General features: G+C 29.1%; 1 protein-coding gene across 2 annotated transcripts in view; it reads left to right on the forward strand.

The window, feature by feature from the left end:
• Pms2 (mismatch repair endonuclease PMS2) overlaps nucleotides 1–23,572 on the forward strand; it is an 82,663-nt gene that overhangs the window by 34,796 nt on the left and 24,295 nt on the right. For both annotated transcript variants that reach the window (XM_076449486.1, XM_076449487.1), the window contains 8 exons: nucleotides 433–511; nucleotides 2,477–2,577; nucleotides 5,251–5,350; nucleotides 9,871–9,955; nucleotides 10,066–10,145; nucleotides 10,725–10,791; nucleotides 22,124–22,194; nucleotides 23,138–23,225. In XM_076449486.1, coding sequence (XP_076305601.1) covers nucleotides 433–511; nucleotides 2,477–2,577; nucleotides 5,251–5,350; nucleotides 9,871–9,955; nucleotides 10,066–10,145; nucleotides 10,725–10,791; nucleotides 22,124–22,194; nucleotides 23,138–23,225 — 671 coding nt within the window. The remainder of the gene's footprint in view (nucleotides 1–432; nucleotides 512–2,476; nucleotides 2,578–5,250; nucleotides 5,351–9,870; nucleotides 9,956–10,065; nucleotides 10,146–10,724; nucleotides 10,792–22,123; nucleotides 22,195–23,137; nucleotides 23,226–23,572) is intronic.

Below are 23,572 nucleotides of genomic sequence, written 5' to 3' on the forward strand. Positions count from 1 at the left end.
TTACAACTTCTCTTACTGTAGTTTCTCTCTTAACATTGTAGACTGGATGTAAACATTGGTTTTATGCTATTTATGTTTTTAAATGCTGTTTTGTTATACCTTCATTTCCTTTTATTAATTTTACTACATTTACTTTATTTTTACCTCTTTTTCCGGACGTTGCTTTGTGCCATAAAACACTAAATCAACCAATCAACCAACCAAAAATGTTGCAAAAAGTTAACAAAACTGTACTTAGCTATGCATTGAAACAGAGGTAATCATGTTAATTTCACTTCTGACTTGTTATATATTAAAGTTTGAACTTCATTTCAGATATTTGTTTCTCTAAAGCTAAAGTTGTATTGTGTTATAACATTTTAAAAGAATTTATTTAAAGTTTTATGGGGTCCATTTTGTTTCTTAAGAAATTTCATTTTGTTCTTATTTCAGCAAGAAAACAGTAGTACTTTCTACTCAAGGTAGTAGTACAGTTAGAGAAAATATAGTCAATGTTTTTGGTGCTAAACAGGTAAATGTAATTATACTTAACCAAATATTTTAGATATGAGTTAAAATGCCAAACTTTTATTCATAAAATTTTAAACTTGTGTTAATTATATTGATGTAATAGGTTATAATGCATTGTAAAGTGAATTATATTTAATAGTAGACTTATTTTGTTGACAAAAAAGAAAGCCTTGTCTTATGCTGTATTATTAACTCTCACTTCAAAATTTTTTTGTTTATAAGACACTTGGTTATTTTGAAAATTTGGAAGCATTTTTAATGTTTTTATAATACTAATTTAACATTCTTTAAATTATTTCTTAAACTTTAAGTCAGGCAAACAAATGACAGTGGCTTTTAATTATAATAAATGCAAGGTAATGGAGATGAGATATCGTAATATAAGTTATAAGTTTGATTATACTAATTTTAACTGTTATGGAAGAAAAGGATCTTGGCATTTTTTGTCAGTCACTTAAAAGGCTTTCAAGAAATGTTCTGTTTCCAGTGGTACAGTATATATATGATTTTATGTTCTATCTATATAAATATTGAATACAAGTCTAAAGAGGTTATCATTTCATTGTATATTTTGCTGGTTAGGCTATATTTCAGTCTTGGGATCCTTAGTTTAGAAAGGACATTGAATTGTTGTAAAGAATTTAGAGGACTACTGTGATTATACCTGGGATGGAAAAATTATCACATAATTACAAGATCTCTGAAACTGTTTTATCTTGAAAAAAAAGAAGTTACAGAGTATCTGATTGAAGTTTTTAAGATTATTAAAAGAACTGATAGTGTTGATGAATCATCTTTTTTGTACTTAATGGTGAGAATGGTAGGACTAGAGATCACAGATATAAATTTTAGCAAGGTAGGATTAATTTTCAGCTAAGGCAGCTTCATTTATCTAACAGAGTGTTTGGCTATTGGAATGGATTGCCTTTAGATGTAATGGATGCAGTCAATTTGAGGAGTTTAAAAGAAGGCTTGAGAAATATTTAAATGATGACATCTAACTTCAGATCCCTTGCTGTTGTCAAACTATATGCACACAAATATGCATAACTAAAACAGAGCTTTATAAAATAATTGTAAATCACTTGCAATACAAAAGAAAAAATGAAATATCTGCCATAGTTTAGTTAACACTTATTGTGGCAAACAAGTCAACAAAATTTGTTTGTTCGTAGTCAGGCACAAAGCTACATGGGGTGTATGTGCTCTACCCACTATGGGTACTGAAACCTAGTTTTTAGCATTGTAAGTCTGCGGAGATACCTCTGTGTCACTGGGGTGTCAGTTTACAAAGTAAATTAATTTATTATTACAGTTCCTTTTATTCTAGATTGGTAAATATACCATGTGAGCACTAAAGTTAGAAATATTTTAGCCCAATAAAATTCAAACTCCCAGTTTGCCCCTGAAGAAGAAAGGTCCATCTTTCAAAAGTGCTTGGATTATGGGATTTCTATTTGATTTTAGTCCAATAAAAATCATTTATCAATAGATGAAAATCAAATATGCTAGGTTAAGCCTTGCTTTAAAGATACAGTTGGTATATTGAAAGAGATCAATAAAGATGGTGGACTTGCAAAAAAAATAACTTTTTTGCTATTTTACTACTAAATATTAGAAGCTTAGCTTTTGAAAGTTTAACATAATTGCAAGGCTTTTAGAACCAGCAAATGCCACTGAGAGTCTATCAAGGATATTAATCAACAGCATGCAATCTAACTTGTTACTTTTGTAAATAAAAAGCTCTTCTCTTTAACAAACGTTTATCACAATGCAAGGTATACAAATAAGTAATTAAGTTCCCAGAATTGATAAGACTGAGAGAAGGGTTTCTGTTTTTAAAATGTACAACTAAACTGGAAGTTTACACCTAAATTAGAAAGTGTTGAAAGAATGATGTTATTTCTCATTCATGTGTTTACGTTTTATTGTAGTTATTTAACAATTAGCATTTTAACTTCTTCAGGCTGCTAGTTTGTTAGGCTTCCAGCAGGTAAAGCCATCTGAAGAAGTTCAAGAAGAATATTCTTTATCATCATCATCTATGTCCAGTGCTCTTCCATTCAGGTAAAACAGATGTTGTCATTTTTTTTTTTATTGTTTTAAAATAAGATTCATAAATTTTATGTGGCAAAGATCCAACTTAAAAATGCAGAACAATATGTTGTTAGATATGTTTAACTTTTTTTTTAAAGTTACACGTACTTATACTAGTCTTAAGATAGCTTTTGGGGTTTTGGCTGCTTGTCCTCTGATGTGACAGCAGTAAGTCTACAGACTTACTATGCTAAAATTGGATGCTTGATTCCCTGTGGTGGATGCAGAAGATAGTCTAGTGTGGCTTTGCACTAAATAAACAAACAAGGTTTGGCAACAATTGGTATTAACTTCTGATTATAGCAAGCTATTTACTCAAAGAAAAAAATTAACACAGTAATAGGTATAACTAGTTAAACATTATTTTCTTGCATTTTTACTCATTGAAACCAGAATGCACTGTTTTATCAGTTGGTTACCTTCGTTGTTAACAGTATTTTTGGCTGCAATTCTTGTAAATAACTCCTAAGATTTGGCTACCTTAGGAGAGTTTGTTTAGTATATTATAATGAATCTGCAAGTCTACAAGAAGTTAAGGTACTTGTACTTGTGATTGTTTTGAAAAGTGAGAAATGATTGTATTTACCAGTTTCAATAATTTTTCAGGATTTGACCATGAAAACTTGTCATCAGTAACCTTAAAGTTTACAAATCATATTTATTTATAACTGAAATGCAATAGAAATACAATAGTCCTTGTTAGATATGACTGACCTATCTGCCATGATAAAAAAATTTGCATATGATAGGAAGTTGTCATTTAAAAGATCAATAACCAAATAATGAATAATGAAGTTCAAGCTGTGCCAGTTGCTATTTCCAGGAATTGAGCATAAAGATTTATGTACTGGAAAGGTAGTCAGATAGCATAGCAAATTGGTATACTGTATAACAATAATGATGGATAACAGTTCAATAAAAATGACTTAAAATTATTTTGTGTGTGTTTTATGTAAAATAATTTATCAATCACAATTATACCATAAACATCCATGTGTCACATTTGTATTATGTGCATATAAAATATTACAAACTGATGCAAAATTTAGTTCATAAAATAGCACCCATCTTTGTTGAGCACACTTAATGCAGTTGCTTTCAATGTTTATAAGTCTGGCAGTTTTTATATCAAGAAGTGTTTGTTGTTAGTTTTCAGTGCATGATTTTAGTATCCGTTTATAAAATAACATGCATTAAATGTCCAGAAGTCTAAATCAGGGAAGCAAGAAGAAAATTAGAAGCCAGATTCACCAAACATAATAAAAACATCCTTTATTTATCATCATTGCAACTAAAATATCCACAGTATACCTATACAAAACACTGTGATTTTAAACAAAACACCAAACATTGAAAGCTTCATATTTTAATTAAACAAAACAGATCCACCCTAGACCAAAATTTTACCTTGAAAATTGAGTTGTTTGGTTCCAGCTCTGAAAAAAGACCATTCTGCAAATTTAAAAGAACCAGCAAAGAAATAAGAATAAGTATCTGAACTAAATTATTACTAGACTTTAGTCAGTATTTAATAAGTTAATTCCTTTTGAATTTAAATACTACATAAAATGTAATATTTTGCATTAAAACAATTTCAAAATGACTGAAATTTTATAATTTGTGTTTTGCTTATTTTTTTTGCTTTTGTGACAGCTTTGGTCTACACCAACATTTATGTTACATTTCTGTATCAACACTTTAGGTGTCATCCTTTCTTCAAAGCAACTTTCTGTTCTCAACTTTTCTGATTAGTTGAGTCTGACACCCAACAAACTACAAGTTCATAATCTTCACACGCTGGCAGTAAATCCTAATTAAATTACTTAATATCTAGGCCACTATCTCAAAATCTACTACATTCACTATAAGAATAAACCATAATTCTGTGAAAAGGGTGAAGGCAAACAACAGTTTATGACCATTCCTCATTACCTTTCAGAGCTTGAAGGCTTTTAAATCAAAATACATATGTGTATGTATAAGGAGTTTGACTTGAATGCCACAGGGTACTAAGATGTATATACTAAGCTGTGAATCTGTTTTTGGTCATGTAACCTCTTTGTTCCATACTATATACAAAGAAAAAGTCATTATAGAGAGGTAATTATTTCACCTTATGCCCAAAAATCACAGTTGTATGCCATTTGTGAGAGGACAAATTAATGTAAAATCATTCTGTGCACAGAGGAAAGTTGTATTTGAAAGGAAGCTGTTATTGGGAGGTATCATATTCACCAGGGACTACTGCATGCCTTTTGATTTACAATCCACATACAGAAGTCATCTAGCATTTATTCATTCTGTCAGTTTGCATAATAATTTGTTGATAACAATAGTTACTGATGGAACATACTTTAGGTTTCCATTTTGAATTCCTGTATACATCATTTACCATATACAGTATCAGAAATTAAAATTTATGAGATTTCAGAGGTTACTTAAAAATGCTTCATAATGTGTATATTTTAATGGCATATTTAAGCAGAATATTTAAAAGTGAATGACAGAACTGTAAGTTTGTTTATTTTTTACTGGCCTAGTGTAAAAAGCAGTTTGTTACTTGGAGAATCTTGAAGACAAGTGTACAAAACTAGAAAAATATATATATTTACAAAGAAATATATGTTTTTTGTTTGTTTGCAGACTAGAAGGTTACGTGTCATCTTGTCAACATGGGCTGGGACGTAGTTCTCCTGACAGACAGTTTCTTTTTGTTAATGGTAGACCTTGTGATCTCCCCAAGGTGTGTGCAAATTTTAGTATAGATAGTTGTAATTATTATCAATTTCTAAATGATAATGGTCATTGGTGACTTTTAAGTAGGGTTTTTACTTCTATGAAAAAGTATTCATGTGACACAACTTGGAACTGCAAAAATTAAAAAATATTTATTAAATTCATGTGTTTCAGCTATCCTTTGGTGAGTTATGCAGCATTTTAAGATATTCTACAGACCAGTAATATCTATAGCTGGAACCTTAATACTTTCACAACTGTCCTTAGCATTGGGAAAAAATTAACAAACTAACGTTTTGGGAAATACATCAGTTATGAAGTAGTTGAAGCCTGTAATGTAGAAAAATTCCAGTAGTTAGAAAATCATTCAGCTTAGAAAACTGTATATGATTATGTAGTCTCAACAACAACAACAACAAAAGTTGAGGCATGAGTGACTACCAAAACTTATTTTCACAAATTTCTTTTCAAGAGCAAAACATGTAACTGTATTACAGCAACATTTGTGTCCACAAATATGTGCTAATGTTAGTTCCTCATTACTATTCAATCATCTGGGGATATGTTTCTTGCTTAAGTCTTTGTCCTTATCCGTTTGTGGAGGGTGGGTTAACCAACTCCTTTCTCCATTTCCACCTGCAATTTTAAAGTTCTAATGAAAGATATTAAATGTTATCTATGAGTTGAAGGAAATGTATATAATGTTTTAGTTTCTGACAGTTGATATAATTTTATTGTAAACTACAAATCTTACAGTTAACAGTGATCTGTTTCTACTGTCTTTTTTTCTTTTAAGTGAAAAAAGAGAAATATTGACCTAGGTGTGAATGAAGCACAGATGTTTGAATCAAAGCTAATTTTGGTTTGAGTAATAGTTTTGTTTTTACCTTTTGTATGGCACTGTTTTAACTGAAAGCTTTTCTCTATTTGAAGTTTAGCATAAAGTTTAAAATGCACATTTATAACTATGCAATAACTTCTAGCAGGAGAGTTGCCAAAATTCTACAATAGTAATTGAAAATAATAAGTACCCTTAGTTATGAATAACAGGCAAACTAAAAAAAAACTTCTATGACAACTTAGTTCTAGGTTGAGTATTCCCTCTTTAATGTTATAAATTAATATAACTATTATAAGTAACTGAAATACATATTATTTACAAATAATATAGTAAGTTACAGAAATACAAACATCTTATATTGTATGTGGCAAGTTCCAGCTAGATGCCCATGGGAAAACAGTCCAGCCTGTATGAATATATGACCACTAGTGTGACTGGCCAAGTTCTACCTGTTTCAGTCCATCACAGAGCTAAAGAAGGTCCATAGTAGGTCAGCAGCAGTGTTCCTCTAAGTTGTGACGATATGTGAAAATGCAGTAATCTGGCATGTATCAGGGATATAAAACAATAGGATTCTCACATATTATTCAGTTAGTAATAGTTTCTTTGTGTGGAAGACATAGGTCAGGCCTACAGTTTGAAGAATACCATGTCCAAATATAAGACAGGAATACATATGCCAATGGCCACCCAAAAATTGATGGATAGAAAAGTAGAGCTCAGAGAAGTTTGTACTCTACTCAGTATAAATAATTATTAAAGGGGACATTGATCAGCAGTAATATTATGGACTTACAGTACAAAAATTTGAGGTTCAGTTCCCTGTGATGAATGGATTACAGATAGCTAATTTGTATGGCTTTGTGCTAAAACAAACAAAAATTAAGGAATCCCTATTAAACAGTCAGACTTGGAAGGGGGTTGGCTTATAAAGAGAAAAAATAAAAGATGGCCAGTTATTAAAAGTAGAAAGAAAATTTGATCAAAGTTTACATATAACTTGAAGAATGTTTTAGGTAACAAATATAGTTTTCAATCTGTTTTTGTGTGAAATACTCTTAGACTTGTGTTGAGAGATGTAAAGTTAAGATTATAAAAGTTCTTTACATCCTATAGTGGGCATGTTAATTACTGGTTTTTACTGAGTTAACAGTTATGTCATGGTGAATGATTCATCCAGCATTTTAGTATGTAAGGCTAGAATAAGGAAAACTCTTTACATTAATAAACTAGTCACTGCAGAATGTAATCTTTACTGCATCAACAATCAAGTCATGGTGAATGATTGACCCAGCATTTTTGTGCAGTTAAGTAAGATAAGTAAGAAAAATTAAATATATAGGCCTATTTTGGAGTATATAGTAAAGAAAATTATTTATATTCTGTATTGAAATTGTTAATTATGCAATTTATACTGATTAAATGACCACATAGTGGAAAACAGTTGACTCAACATAGCTTATATAAAATTGAATAAAATTATAAGTTCAAAAAATGCCTTGAATAATTTGTTGAAAGAAAAAAGCCTCTTTTTCCAAAGGTTTTATGTTAGTAGTTGAGCTCACTACTAAATTTTCCAAGCTACAACAAACAACAGATTCTAAAAAATTCAGTGAGTTGTGATAGGTAAATGTAATAGCGTATTTCTCTTAAAATGTTTGTGCCTAGAAATGGGAAATTTATAACTTTAAAATTAGAGTATTCTGTTTTATTGTCAGACATGAAGGATAGAGTGTGACTAATACATTAATGTTTAAATTGAAGTAGTATGTTTCATTTATATTTGTTCAACTTTTTTTTACAAGTACTGGATTTAACAGTCAGGTATGCTTATATATGCTAGGAAAATGTGATAGGTTTCCTGCTGCTGTGTCATCATGTGTCTGTATGCTTTATTAATTTCTAAAACTTTATGGTATTCTTCATTGAAAAGTTGTTTGATGTTTTGGTATTAAAGTTAAAAAAACCAAATAAACTGCAGGTTATAGACTCAAGTTAATACCATCCACTGGTGTGTATTGTGTCAATTTCAAATGTGTGCTCCTTATCATACAAATGTGTTAAGGTAAAAAAATTGAATTGCATGATTTAATTCAGTGCAAAAACAGTGATAGTTTTTATTGTGAGTACCATAAAAGAAGACTTTATGCAAATTATTAATTTCCCAACATTTTTAAAATGTCTGTTAATTGCAGTTTGAAGTTTTTTGCTGATTTACTGATTTCTTGTTAGGGTACACAGTTATAAAGGTTGCTGATATTGTTTAGTGTAGTAGTTTTATAAGTATAATAAAAAAAAAGAGTAGGCTTATGTTTCATTGACAGTCAACAGCAAATAAAAACACAAGTAAGTACTATATATTGTTTTTTTGTGTATTCTTTATGCAAATGTAAAAATTAGAAACTTGTGAGGTTGGATAAGGTTAGATTAGGTAAGTTGAGAAAAACATCCATGAAGTGTACTTGTGAGAAGCTCAGATGTAATATGATACAATAATGTGAAATGTACATTCACAGAGTAGTTTATTACTGATATTTTGGGATATTATATGTAGTTTAAAGGTCAGTCAAACAATAAAATTAATTGTAAGATGATGTATACTTCATGAGCTTTAAGATATTTAGGATAAACAGTTGGGGTTTACTGTTACAATTTACTGTCATCCTTAAAAGAAAAAATAAGGTAATTTAGATTTGTTTCCTAATTTTATATGGTAGTTATGAGATTAATCAAATTGATTGATCTTGTATAGAGCTATAATAGAAAAAGTACATAAAATATAAGATTTTTTGAAGAAAAATTTGATGTTTATATAGGAGATTTTTGATGTTATGCATATAAAATTTGAAAATTCTCAGATGAAGAAAAATATTTTTCATGAAAATAATTTGTACTTGGGGCAGTCAACACTTTGACTCCATATATGTTTATAGATAATATATATATCTATAATTAAAAATTGTAGTTTTTTTTCTACAAAACACTTGTGATATTTACTGAAAGCTTACCAAATTCCATGAAGATACATTATGCACTTTAAGAGTTAAAGTATGTGTATTGTCTTAGTTACATGGTGATTACAAGTTTGTCTGAAGTACGTGAACCTGTTGCAAAACAGTTAATATGCTTAAGACCTCTATTTGTTAAAATAGATAAATCTTTTGTGAGTTTTTTTTTTGGTTCCAGCTTTATAAATCTGTATTTATAGAATAACTTGTGAAGATTAGGAATTTTTAGAAGCTTTGGAGTTATAATATTCTTAATTGTACTAATTGCAAATTCTTTTAAAGTATTATGTTGTTTGATAATGTTGTATGCATTTGTTTTAACATGAGCAAAAATAGAATTACCTTGAAAACTTTGAAAGTTTCAGCTGAGCTCCTTAAAATGTGTAATAATAATATAAAATTATTTTGCAAATAAAAACAAAGCTATTGGCCACCTTCTGTGCTGGTATTATGACATTCTTTTATGAAAATATTTTAAAACTTCTTTACAATCTTTTTATTGAAGTATTTGTGTGAAAATAATAAGTGTAACCTTTTTCCAAAAACTGATTCTGTTGAGAATTGCTATTGATTGCTATTCTGTTTTTGTCATTTTTTCCTTTTAAATATTATTTTATAAAAGTGGCATTTGACATTATGGTACATACTGCCATTTAAAATAACTTTTTCTCATTTTAGGTAACAAGGCTGATTAATGATGTGTATCACAGCTTTAACAGACATCAGTATCCTGTTATATGTCTAAACATTTTACTGGAAAAAGGTAAATAAACAATGGAATATCTCAGAATTTTAAAAAATGTTTTCTTTATTAAGATTAACAACTTTCTTTGTTCTCTCAAACTTTTTATTTCATTTTTGTCTGTGTTTTAGAGGAAGTGGATATAAATATAACACCAGATAAACGCCAAGTGTTTGTGCAGAATGAAAAACTGCTGTTGGCAACAATAAAGGTCAGAAATTTCTGAATATGTTTAAATTCTCATATGTGTGGTGTCAAAGTAAGATACATTTATAATAAAGTGATATCTTGTTGTCATTTTATTAGCTCTTGTGAGGCAAAAACATTAAAAGTGTAATGAACTTTGTGGCTTTGTGTATTTTATAGTGTATCAAGATACTTTTTTGTTATTTGCACAACTACAGCATAAAATGTAATTGAAATATAGAATTAATAACATTTTATTTGATTAAAAATGTTATTTAACTGTAGGACACAATGTAACCTTGTTAATGATTGGTAGAGCATGCAAGAGTTAACTTACAAATGTACTTTCATTATGGAAATGTAACCTGTTTTGTTTATAAGTATTACTTTTAAAATTATTACATTCCTAAATGGAGCTGTGCTGTTCTTGGCTTAATTAAATTTTCATACTTTTTTGTATGTATTATTACATGAGATTAACAAATTAGATTAGCACATTGTATTTTCTGTGTGTACATCTATTGTGTAGACTCTGTATTAATAATAATTTTGAATAGAGTACTGAAAAAATCTGTAAGGTAGTTTTGAATATTTTTTCTTTCAGACTTCATTATTACAGTTATATAGTCCACTTTCTTCTATGCTTGAACAACAAGGATGTTCTTTTCAGAGTAAGTTGATTGTGTTGTAAATCTGATCTCTACCTGTTAGGATGGGAGTTTTACCTTGTTTTTTTTTTTTTAAATATGCAGAAATATATATAACCAAAACACCAACAAAAGTGACCTGTGGATATGAATAAAAAACACTGAAATATCAGACTTTTTTCTTTTATTAATTATTTCTACTAGTTTTATAACTTCAAAGGTCACTTTTCAGGAAATAGTTTTACTGAGAATATAACAAAAAAACAAACACTGCTTTCCTCAAAACATAACTTGTGTAAATCAAATACATATACTTTCCCTTGGAATCCTTGAAGTATGGAAGTAGAAGATAGATATGTTCAAAGTTTACAAAAAAATTTAAGGACAAAGAAATTTCAGTAGCATTGAAAGTATGACATGGAGGAAGAAGAGAGCAATTATAAAAATTTCCATCAATTTTAGGAAATATGATAAAATTCCAGAAACTTGGATAAATGGGATAAGAATTTTTTGACAATGGTTAATTTAACAAAAACTAATTTGAAATAAATCATCAGCAAAAGAATTAACATTTTCTCCCACAAATAAACTTAATGAAATACAACTAACAGAAGATATTTGCATATGTATGAATTCAGTAGGAAATTAAAACTTAAAAAATATTTTTTGAAGGTTCAAATAAAGATGAATCCCCAGTAAAAGGTAAATTTTGATCCTGTTTAAGGAAAAAACCTGGAATTACAGTTAATTTGTCAAAAAATTGAATTGTATTTCATTACTGAAATTCAAGGGAAGGATAATTTAACTTTAAAAAGAGGGGAAAATTGCTCAAGAAACTTAAATTTTAATTTAATATGTCAAAAAAAGCAGATAGATAAATTATGGGAAATAATGTCCCACCAGTTTTATAGTCAGATGGTTCATGAACATTTAAATAATATAAATATTTACCAAAAAATGTGAAGTTTAACTAAGATTCATAACTTTCATAAAGAAAAATAATTTAAAAAACTGAGTACTTTTAAAATCCATAAATTAAGAGAGATTAATGAATTATTGTTGGAAATAAGAAGTAAATACATTCATATTGGAAAACCTCTCCATATTTTAGAAAACTGAATGTAATTACAAAATTACTGAACATTTAAGTAACATTTTGGACATTTTATCTCATATTTGAGTATTATAGGAGAAGATTTTGAATTTATTAAAAAATTGCCAAAGAAATGAAAATAATTATTTCTTCAGATGTAGTAGCTCTGTATCCAAGTGGTGGACAGGACTACAGACTAAGATATTTTCCAGATAAATTCAAAAAATTAATTCATCCCAGGTTTAATAAAGTTTTTATCTTAAAAGGTTTAGATATAGTTATTTTTTTTCCTCATAAAGAACAAATCTTTTACCAAATATCTGGTACAGCAATATGGACAAAAGTTGCTCCAGCTTGTGTTAATATCACTATGGTGTTGTTCAAATTACAAGTACTCAGTATACTACCTAATTATTTTAAGGTAATTTTGTAGCTCACATAAAACTTTGTGGAAAAGGTTTTTAGATGAATTTTTTGTAATATGGAAAAATACTCATGGTATTAATAAATTTGTTGGAATTTTAAATTTAAGAAAGAAGGAAATTAAGTTTACCTTGAGTAATATAGGTTTGTAAAAAGAAAATTGTAATTCTAATTTTTTTTATAAATCCACAAATTCTCATCAATATGAACATTTTTTAGTAATTATCCCAAATATATAAATTTAGATATTTTTATATATCTTTCAAGTACTTTGTTGTTTGATTTTCAATTAAGAAATGAAAAGTAATAGATTACTAGAAGTAAACAAATTTGTATTTCAATGGCACTATCTAGAGAAATTTATATTAAGATGGTTTGAAATTGCCAAGAGTAACTTTTTAATAAAAACATTTATACAGAGGAATTAGTGAATAGAAAGAGAATATTATATCTTTTGTTGCAACTAATTGTTCAGACATATTAATTTTTTATTTGTTAATACACAATTAAAACAAATAATTGATGAAAAACTGAAAGATGTATTAAAAATAATGAAATTATTTTATCAAGAAGCCAACTAAATAACTTGTATAGATTATTGGATAAATCTTAAAAAACAAACAGAAGCAAACAAACAAAAAATTATTATAAAAAGGTATCTTCAGTTGTGACAGAAAGAACTGTGCTTTAGATAATTTAGGTTATGAAATGTATCAAAACAATAGAGAATAATAACAAAGAATTGTTTTGATAATTTGTTTAATTGCAATTCTAAGAACATAATATTCTTTTAAAATGTGTAAATTGTGAATTGTATAGTGGTGAAATGGATAACTTAAGGTAAGGATAAATTTATATACATTTCTGATTGAATATCCTGAAAAAAGAACTATTATATGCTAGTAAACATTTTAATTAACGTATCTTGAGAAAAATCTAAAATTCTAAAGAACCATATTTTCACGTTTTCTCTTTTGGAAATGTAGAATAAAACATAAAAGACTAATTTTTAAAAATGTTTTATAAATTGTTCTAGTGCCATAGATAGTTGTAAGATAGCAGAAGTAATTGGTTGTGTAAAGTGAATAATTTACTACAGGCTACAGAACAGAAAAAATAAGTAAAAATATGAAATTACAGGATAAATGAAATGCATTTCCATTGTAATAATAAAAATGTATGTAATTGGAATAAAATTTTAATTTGAAAAGAAAACTATATTGCCTAACTTTATTTATTTTTAGTTAAGCATTTATTATATACTTAATTTATACATGAATCTATATTTGTGCATTTGGAAAGTATATTTATTTAATTTAGATTATTATGTAAAGTTGAAGAGCAGTATTTATGTTTTTTGTTATTAGATTCTCAGTAAAACTATTCCTTGAAGCCACAAAACCAATAGAAAAATTAGTAAAAGAAAGAGAAAAAAACTGAATTACCAGTGTTTCTTTACATACATTTACTGTATGCAACCTGCAAAACTTTTCTGCTAGTTTTCATTCTCTTTGCTTGACATTTCATGTGTGCTGTTTAGACTGTACTTTCTTGCAGGCATTGTGTTAGATTAATAAATCCTAGTCTGTTTAGAAAAAAATTTATGTTGTTAGACAACTTGACTTAATAAAATGCACATACTGTAAACAACACAGTAATGGTATGTATAATAGTGTACAGAGTAGAAACCAGTTATGAACATTCAGTGTATGACATGGTTTTAAATGATCTTCAAACTTTAGTTATAAATGTACACATTTATATGCATCATCACACTCCATATACTATTTACTCTAAATTACCAAACCACCTTAGTATGGTATTTTAAGTAATACATTATATAGTAACACATGTATACAATGTAAATGTACTTACAGGAAAGCTTTCATGTTAAGAAAATTTGCACCTATAACTTTCTGATGTTAAACTTTGTACCCAGTTAAATATACTTGCTCCAAAATATTCATATCTGTACATACTATATAAACACATTTCTAAAAGTTTAAAACTTTGTAAGTATTTTACAGTTTTATAAAAGTAAAATGCAGTCACTTTTAATATTTTTAACATGTATCATTTAAACCTTTTAGGTGCTTATACTATTTAAAGTTATATTCCAAAATATATTAACCACCCACTGACAATAGCTATTCTTTGACTTTGTCTACCTAAGCATTGGTATTGCATGCTTTATACTCCTGTTAAATGGCCTTGGCAACATTTGATGCCCCCAGCAGCTAAGCAGTATGTCTGCAGACATATAATGCTAAAAACTGGGTTTTGATACCTGTGGTGGGCAGAGCACAGCTAACCCATTGAGTAGCTTTGTGTTTAATTCAAATCAACAACAATATCTGATTTGCAAATTTCTCCACCCTCATCAATGAACCTTCTGTTTTGGTACTGTATATAAGCATCTCACTTAGGTAATGTAAACATTTTTTTCTCAATAAAATGTTTGTCCTCTGACAAAGTGCTATGCATTGTCCCATTATTAATTGCAATTTTTGTACCATCTTTTGGATTGCAGTATAATTATAATTAAAAACAAATTGATAAAATTGCAGGTATGTCAGTAAGGTGGCTAATCCATCCTTTACATACTTCTCCTTTGTTGTATAATGTTTCTCTGCTGAGAGTTGGAGACATTCATTTGGCCTGGGGTGTTTTTTCCTAGGGCTTCTGAAATTGCCTTTTTAGTTGATCCTGGGAAAATTTTGGATTATTTTTTCTAACACTTCATTACCAAGCTTTTTATGAGTCTAATTTGTATCTTATTCCTTTTCTTCAATTAATCATTTGGATTTGTGAGATTTTGGAGCTTTTCTTTGTCTCCTTTGAGTGTTCTTCCCTTGTTGGTGGTTGGGGGGTGGACTATTTAGTTTCTCCTTCTTGAATTTTTGGTTCAGGTTGGGAGATTTACTTTTTTAATATGTAACAAGATAGTTACATATTAGATTTTACAAATCTAAATTTTTGGACTATTTAGTTTCTCCTTCTTGAATTTTTGGTTCAGGTTGGGAGATTTACTTTTTTAATATGTAACAAGATAGGGGGATTTGTACCCACTTTTGTCTGTTTGCTTGCCTTGGTTTTCACCTCCTGGTGGAAGTATATTTTTTGGCTGTTGACATATTGATGTCATAAGCTGGTGTTCTTGGCATTTTTGTAGGACTTCCTTCTCTTCTTAAATCCTGCTATATTCTGATAGGTCCTTTATTTCTAAGTCTGGCAATTAGAGAAGGAGATATATCCATCTCTGGAATATTTTTGCCATCTGTTTCTCATCTCTGCAATCGATTGTAATCTGATAATTTGTTTTGGCCTGTCAATCCTGGGAGTGTTGTGTGACCCACTTTACATCTTGACTGTGTATTGATTGGGTTCTTTCAGTTTCCCTTGATTTTACTTATTTCTTTAGAGGTGGATTCTTAAATATCCATTTTGCTTATTTTGGTCTTTACATGTGAGATATCGTCTGAGCCAGATCTCATGAGATTCAGCATTTTTTTTTGCTGCCTCTGTTATTTATCCAGGAGAAGGTAGTTTATGGGCTGGTATTCAGACTTCTCCCATTTCTTTTCTATCTCATTCTTTTCATGCTCAGTTTTTAACAACACCTGTTGAATTATAAGGAGGAGGAGTTACTTATTTTTTTTCCAAGGTCCCTTATACCTTACTTTCACTAGATCCCATTTTGTGATGAGTATTGCCCAGACTGGTGTGCTTCTCTCAATCCATTCCACACTAGCAAAAATTTAATTATTCTTACTACTGGCAGCAACAGGCTCGATAGAAATGTGCTGTTCCATAAGACCATATAGGCACTTACCAAAGGGTATTACCATATTATCTTGGACTGCCACTCATGGACTATCATGAGTAAAGCTAAAGGAGATCTTACTCATCTCTGCCAATCATAGGATTCAACAAACCTGGATTGGTTTGCTTTTAAAAAGTTAGGGAACTTTATTCACTTATTGAATTGTTTCCAGAGCACTGCTCCTCAGAACTCTCTAAGTCACATTACCCTACAGATTCTACTGTTGAAACCTTTGAGTTCTTACCAGTTTTCAGTCAGAGGCTTTTCCTTTAGAGTGTTCAAGTGTTCTTCCACTCTTGGAGAAGAGGGTGAAGGTGGGGGCCATCCTGTTTGAGTACCTAGATATTATCCTCAAATGTTGGTAGGAATGGCACCTGTCTCTGTGGAACCTAATCATAATTTGTTTTGGATTTGACATAACTAAAGCATGCTAGACTAATGCTTAGATAGGCATAGTTGATGTCAAAGAATAGCTATATTGTTAGTGGAGGTTGATATTACTGGAAATACATTTTTAGCTTAGGAAAAAGTCAATTTATGTTGGGTATGTGAATATTGATGTTATAGTGATTCCAACATATTAGGACTTTTTAACAAATACTCAGAAATTAGGTTTAGAAAATTAATTAGTCCATGTACTACTGGTCAGTTTTCTTGTCTGTGAAACAAGCATCCATTCAAATCTTTGTACATGTTGAACTGGATATAGAGCATACTTAGAATTTAATAGAAAATGCTTTTGCATTACTTAGATTACACAAAGGTTTAATATTAAAATACACAAGACCATGCACTGTAAAGCATTCATCAAAAATAATACTAGTGACAGAGTATTCACAAATTTGTGTTACTTCTGAATGCTTTCTTTAAAAATTATTGCACATTTAATGTGTGTGTAAAATTACCTTGTATATCATAAAAGACTTTTTAAAGATTCAGAATTGTAAGATAATACAAGTAAATAGCAGTTTGAAACAAATTAGCTTCTTTCAGTAATTTTATCAAAGTTAATGTTATTCCCAAGGCTTATTTGTTTCTTTAGTTTTTTTTTAACTTTTTGTATCTACAGAAATGTCCTCAGAAGTAATAGCCACTTACTCTTAGCATTGCTAATACTACAGATAGGTGTAGCCAAATTAACCTTGATAGTATATAATAAATAAGTTAAAAACCTGACCTTAAAATGATGGTTGGTATCCTTATATTTCAACTGTATACTGAGTTTTTCTCATATACGTGAGAAACTGAAAGACAGTCACCTGACTCACAAATAACTTATTTTTTTATACTATCCTTAGAAAAACATGCCCACTAACAAAAGAACAATTTTATATTTAAAATATCTGTTATTAAAATGAATATGGTTCATCAAAAATTATCATAAATATTTAAACTGTTAATAATTTTTAAATTATGAATTTTTTTCATCTTAGGTACTATTTAAACAGGTTGATACCCAGATAGTTTTTCTATAATTTTTGACTTCATAAACTCTCAAAAAGTCTGAAAGTAGTTACTGTCTTTGTTATCATCATCATTACCAGTGTTGTTTTTCATTAATACATATTTGTGTTACTCGTAGAGTTACTTAACAGTAGCTACTGTCTTTGTTATTATTAACAAGCCACAAATAGTATTTTCATGATCTTTGCCTGTATTTTCCTTTTTTATCATCATTTTTATGCATGAAGTTTAAGCTACAGTTTTTTTTGCAGGTATTATGTCTTGGATCAACATTTTAAAAACTTTTCCAACTTGGGAGTGGCTTATTTTTATAAGTTTTCATGAGGCCTAGTCTCCTCAAATACCTAATTAGATATACTGTTAATACATGGTTAAGTCTCAACATCAAGCTGGAAGCAACAATCCTCGATTATAAAATATACAAGTGTTTTATAGAGCTACTGTGTAATATATATACTTTATTGTTATTTAATCCTCACATTAATTGTATATTTATTAATGCTCTTTTATGAGTTAACTTACTTAATGAGAAGGATGATGCTGTTTTTCATCACACAGCAACTTCAAATCAGGATGAAAAGAAGTCAGTTTGATCCTTAGATCTGGTTGGACATTTAATCTGTTCCTGTACTTGTTTTTTTAAGAAAACCGATGTTGAGAAGAGACTGATTTGCATTTATAAGTTGGACAAGGGAATAAGAAATCTCATGTTTTTTCTGGTACCTTTGGATACTCAGCATGACAGCTCAGCCAAAAATTAGTTAACAAGACTTGATTAATATGGTCTTTCAGTGCAGTGTCACAGGACAGTTCAATAGCAGAATCAATTTCTGTTTCACTGAGTTGTAATCCTTCATCATTTTCCATGTCTACCAGTAAAAGGTCTTCTGATCCACATTTTACTGCTGTCAATTGGATGAAAATATTCTTCCAAGCATGATTTTAGCCCGAAAAGATATTCTTTGATTGATGAGGAAATCTTATCTGGAATATTACCTTCTTCATCTTGGTTTTGTAATTCTGTTAAAGTATAGAAAAACTTATAATTTCTCTTCTTAACTCAGTGTAGCCACATGTTAATGTTTTTAATAGTTGCTTTTACCTTTTCCTGGACTTTAAAAATATTTATGTTAGCACCTTGTAAATTTAGATTTTAAGCATTTAAGAAGCCAAAAATGTCACATAAATAGGCCACCATAATTAACTAATGTAAATTATGAAACCTGTTTCTAAATTTAAATATTGCATCCTTTGCTGATGGAGCATGTTGCTCCAAAAATAAAATAAATCTATTTTTTATTTTATGTGTCTTTTCAAGACATTTCTTTTTGATAACCACCAAACTTCACAGGGTAATAGGAGATACTTTTGTTCACTTCCTAATTTTTTGCACAGAGCAGTAAAGACTGGAATTCAATGATCTAGGTTTTTAAATATTGTTTATCTATTTCACACCTTTTTGTGTAGATAAATTCAAAAGTAAGGGCATTTTCTTCATAGCTAACACCTCTTTGTGAATGCTACAATGCATCCATCCACAATTTGGTGCCACTGCTTGGATCCTCTGGAAAACTCCTGTATGGGAACCTGCCATGGAGTGAGCACCATCAGTACTCAATCCAACACTTTTTTTTTTCCAATGAATGCCACTCTGAGTTATAAAATTGAATAAATTAAAAATTTTATCGGATGTGCTTTTTGTTGGAAGTGATTTATAAAACAATATATTTTCATGAATGGTGTCCTTTTAATCATATCTTACAAAGCACATTAACTTGGCATTATCTGCTATCTCTGTGCTTTTATCCACTTGTAGTGAAGAAAAAAGTGACTACAGAGAACTCTACATATAAGAGTTTCTTCAATATTTTTTACCATATCCACAATTCTAGGTTTCACTGTATTACTAGATAGAGAAGTAAATTCAACTGATTTTCTTGTTTTTTATAAACAGAATATGTACTTATTTTTACTGAAGGAAGTATTAACGTTTCACCATTAGTATGTGAATAATGCGTCTTGGTTATTAGTTTTGATATTTCATATGGAAAAAACTATTTCATATTTATTACCTATGAAAAAATCTGTTGGCTTACTCAAGTATTCTGGATGTCTGGTATCCAAGTGGCATTTCAGTTTTGATGCTTTCATGCTCTCATTTGATAATGTTGAACAACAAAGAACAGAAAGTGGAAAATCATTACTGCTACCACAACTTATAAAACCGTACTTTATGTGTTCACAATATTGTTGAGTCCAATAGGTCTTTGCTTTCTTTTCTTTGCTAACAAGCTGCATATCACTTAAACGTTTATAATTAGGCATATTATTTTCACTAACTTTAGTTTCACTAGAACTAGGTTGCATTTGTGCATCACTTGAGGTTTTCTTGTATGATGTATGTTTTTTCAGCCAGCTATCCATATTGGAGAGGGGTTTTCTTAAAAATGAACAACTATAAAAATATTTTTAGTTGGTATAAACTAAGTCACAAACAATTCTCTCTTCTCAAAACAAACTGACATTTCTAGCACTGGCCACTAGCAACTTGTCTGTGGCACCTGGCACTACCAGACATAAGAAACTGGTCTCACGTGCCTGTCAATTTCCATTAACAGAGTAAGCAAATTTAACACATTTGGAATAACATTCCTGAAACTTTGGTGTCAAAGAACTGGTTAACTTCATAGAACAAATAGTCCTTTTATGTGGGACAAAATGCCTTCTTTGATCTTACCTGCAGACAGGAAGATCAGCTTTGACTCTGCAGGATACGTGTCTAACTAACATGGGGTTTAAATTTATAGCATTTCAAAGAATTTCAAGGTTATCAACAGAGTAAAACTTAATCATAGGCTCTCTAAATTGCACTAAGTAAGAACACTTAAATTCCTAAGAGACTGAAGGTATAAAGGCAACCATCAACTTGTGAATTCTATAGTTTCATAGCCTTAAGCATAAACTTTCACTTTTCCCTCCTGTTACATTAGCTTAGTTGAAATACTGAGAAATCCAAGTTAGATGAAATGAAAATTTAAATTATAATGTGTTTGAAAATATTAATTTTATTAGAATATATTTATATTAAGTGGTTTAATTACATTTTTCTTTAACATACAACAAGGGCTTGGAGAAAGTTTAAAAATGGCAACTGGTGGTGAAAAGGTTGAGATTAATTTTAATTTTTTTAGTTTTCTGTGGTTCAGCATTTTTTTTCATGAACCAGTACCGGGTCATGGACCAAACTGGGTAATACTGGGATCAATCAGTCTTGGTCTGGTTTATGTGAAAAAATTTTATGAGGTCAGACAAGCAAACTCACATAAGACATGGAATAATAGTATTTATAATAATGTACAGAGTATGAAACAGTTGTGAGCATAATACAGTTTTAAAAGATTCAACAGAAAATCTTGCAGAAACCAAAGAATAAAGCATACTAAAGGAAAGAGCAGGTAAAAGGTGTTTACAGCAGTCTATGAAACAATCAGAAGCTATGTTATTGCAAAGTAAATGTAAAGTTGTAGTGAAAGTAAACTTAGCTGATTGTTTTAACAAAGTGACAAGCATATGGTTTTGAATTAACTGTGTTTGCATATTTTAGTCCTAAATAAGCTGAGAAAGTCTATGGAAATTGTATTTAGTGTATTGTTCATATATTTTTAGTAAATTACATGTTGGTTAAGTGTTGTTTGCATGAAATAAGTTGTAAATAAAAAAACCAACAAAGTTCAAGTCCAAGCCAGTTGTCATATGAAGACAACATTATGCCATTTTGTACCATACTCATTATATTCAGAAGTTTGACAAGCAAAAAAATAGGGTAGGTGATTCTGACTTGAAAAGCCAATATGCAATCTGAACTCCTTGGACAAAGGCCTTTCTAATATGAGATTTGTAGTGTTTGATCAAAAATTTTGTGATAAAAGTTATGGACAGACAAATGAAAGCATATTAATGTAAATTTTTTTGTAAGAATTGTTGGATTATTACTTTAAAAATAATCTTAATTATTGCTGTGTATCAGAAGTAAAGTATTAAGTAAAAGACAAGATAGTTTTTTTTTGTAATAGTATTTGCTTATTTCTGTATTTTATATATTATGAATCTTTTTAGAGTGATGATTTTCTGTTTTAACAAGTCATCCTCTTTTTCTGAGTCTCAATATCACATGCTTTACTTTAAATAAAATTATGTTAAACTGATATTTTGAAAGACCTTTCTTTTTTTGAAGCATGTATTTTTTTCCAAATTTAAAATAAATATCTTGAAAGGATGTAAAATATTTAATAATTATATAAAATTTTATTTTGTACACTAGTCAAAAGAATTTTCGTTGAGTATAAAAATAGCAAAAAACTTGGTTTCATTTTATCAACGTTCATTTATGTATATTTTTGTAGCAGTATAAATTAAATTTGACTATCTTGTTTTCTATAGATGATTTTGTAGACTGGACACAGAATGTTGTTTATTTTATTATTTTTGCATTTTAATCTGTTTTCTATTTATTTATCTTATCATGTTCTGATTTTCTTATGTTCCTTTTGTAGCATCAATAATATCACATGTACAAAACAAAACTGATATTGGTATGGAGACACCTCCAAGTGATGAGAAAAAGGTGAACCTTATGTGACTTATTCTTCATATTTTATTAATAGTGTTAGATATATTATGTAAAGTACACCAAAAGAAGGCTGATGAAGAAAATATTTTTTAAAGTCTTGTAATAGATGTAGTGATTTGATTTCATTTTATATCAATGTACACAAGCTTTTTACAGTAACACAAGCTTCTTGTGATAATATTATTATTATTACTTTTTATGAAGGAAGTTGCAATGTACACTTTAAAAATTCCATAATGGAGCCATTTAAATGTGTGTATGTGTGTATCTTTACAATTTTAGATGGCAGACTCAAAACATTGAACAACTGTTTAAGATATTTGAACATTCACTGCAGTTTTGGATTGGAATCATGTCATTTCTGATTTAATAAATTATGTTGCCCTTCTTACTTGTAAAACTTTTGTTTATAGATGATGAAGAGGAATTTTTAGTTTTCATGCATTTTTGAGTAACACCTGAAGGTTTTTACAAAATCTTTTATTATTTTTATATACTCTTTGATCAATTCAAGCACAATCAAAATTTCATAAATAGTTAAATGTACAAAAAATTAACTTCTTTATCCATTTTGTGATGGGTAGGTCTAACTGCATGTGTCATGGTCTTTAAGTGAGTTGTTTTCAAAATTTAATTAAACTACTTGTTTATGTTATGCCAATTAATACAGCTTAACACTGTTGCTAATATAACATAGTTTTTACTTTAATTAATTGTATTTTATTGTTGTAAATCATAAACTTTAAGAAAATTTAAGTTTTTTATTCCACCAAAAAGCTTATGCTAATTTGTAAAAAAAACCTTGAAAATATAGTATGTATATATATTAAAATACTTGCAGCTTTCAAAAATAATTACTTAAACATTTTGGAGTTAAGTATTATTTGAGTGATAATTTTTAATTACATTTATTTAAACTCATTTCATTGTTTCTTAGAGAAAGTTAAACATTGGTTTGAAAAGGTCCTTTTCAGTTCCTGATGAATCTGCACCTCAGAAAGGATCAACAGTAAAAGTCTACAAATGTAAGCTCTAAAATCAGTTTCTTACAATCACAGAAAATTTATTATTGTTTTTATTTTATTGTTTTTATAGTAATAAACACTTGTGACTTATTTGGTTAACTCATTTGGTTTTAACTTTTTCTGTGCTGAAATACTATCAAATGTTTGTTCATAGATTTAAGGAATTGTGGGCTATTAGGAACTTATCTTTTACCAATATTTCCAACAATTATCTACAAACAGTTGTTATCACTGGCAAGGCATTGTGCTTATAGGTTCAGGGTACTGTTGACTAGTAAAATATTAAATGTTTTTCCTTGCTTTATTTTTTGTATTTTGTACCTATGTATGTGAACTACAGTTCTTCA

Source organism: Tachypleus tridentatus, chromosome 8, assembly GCF_004210375.1.
Source record: "Tachypleus tridentatus isolate NWPU-2018 chromosome 8, ASM421037v1, whole genome shotgun sequence".
NCBI lineage: Eukaryota > Metazoa > Arthropoda > Merostomata > Xiphosura > Limulidae > Tachypleus > Tachypleus tridentatus.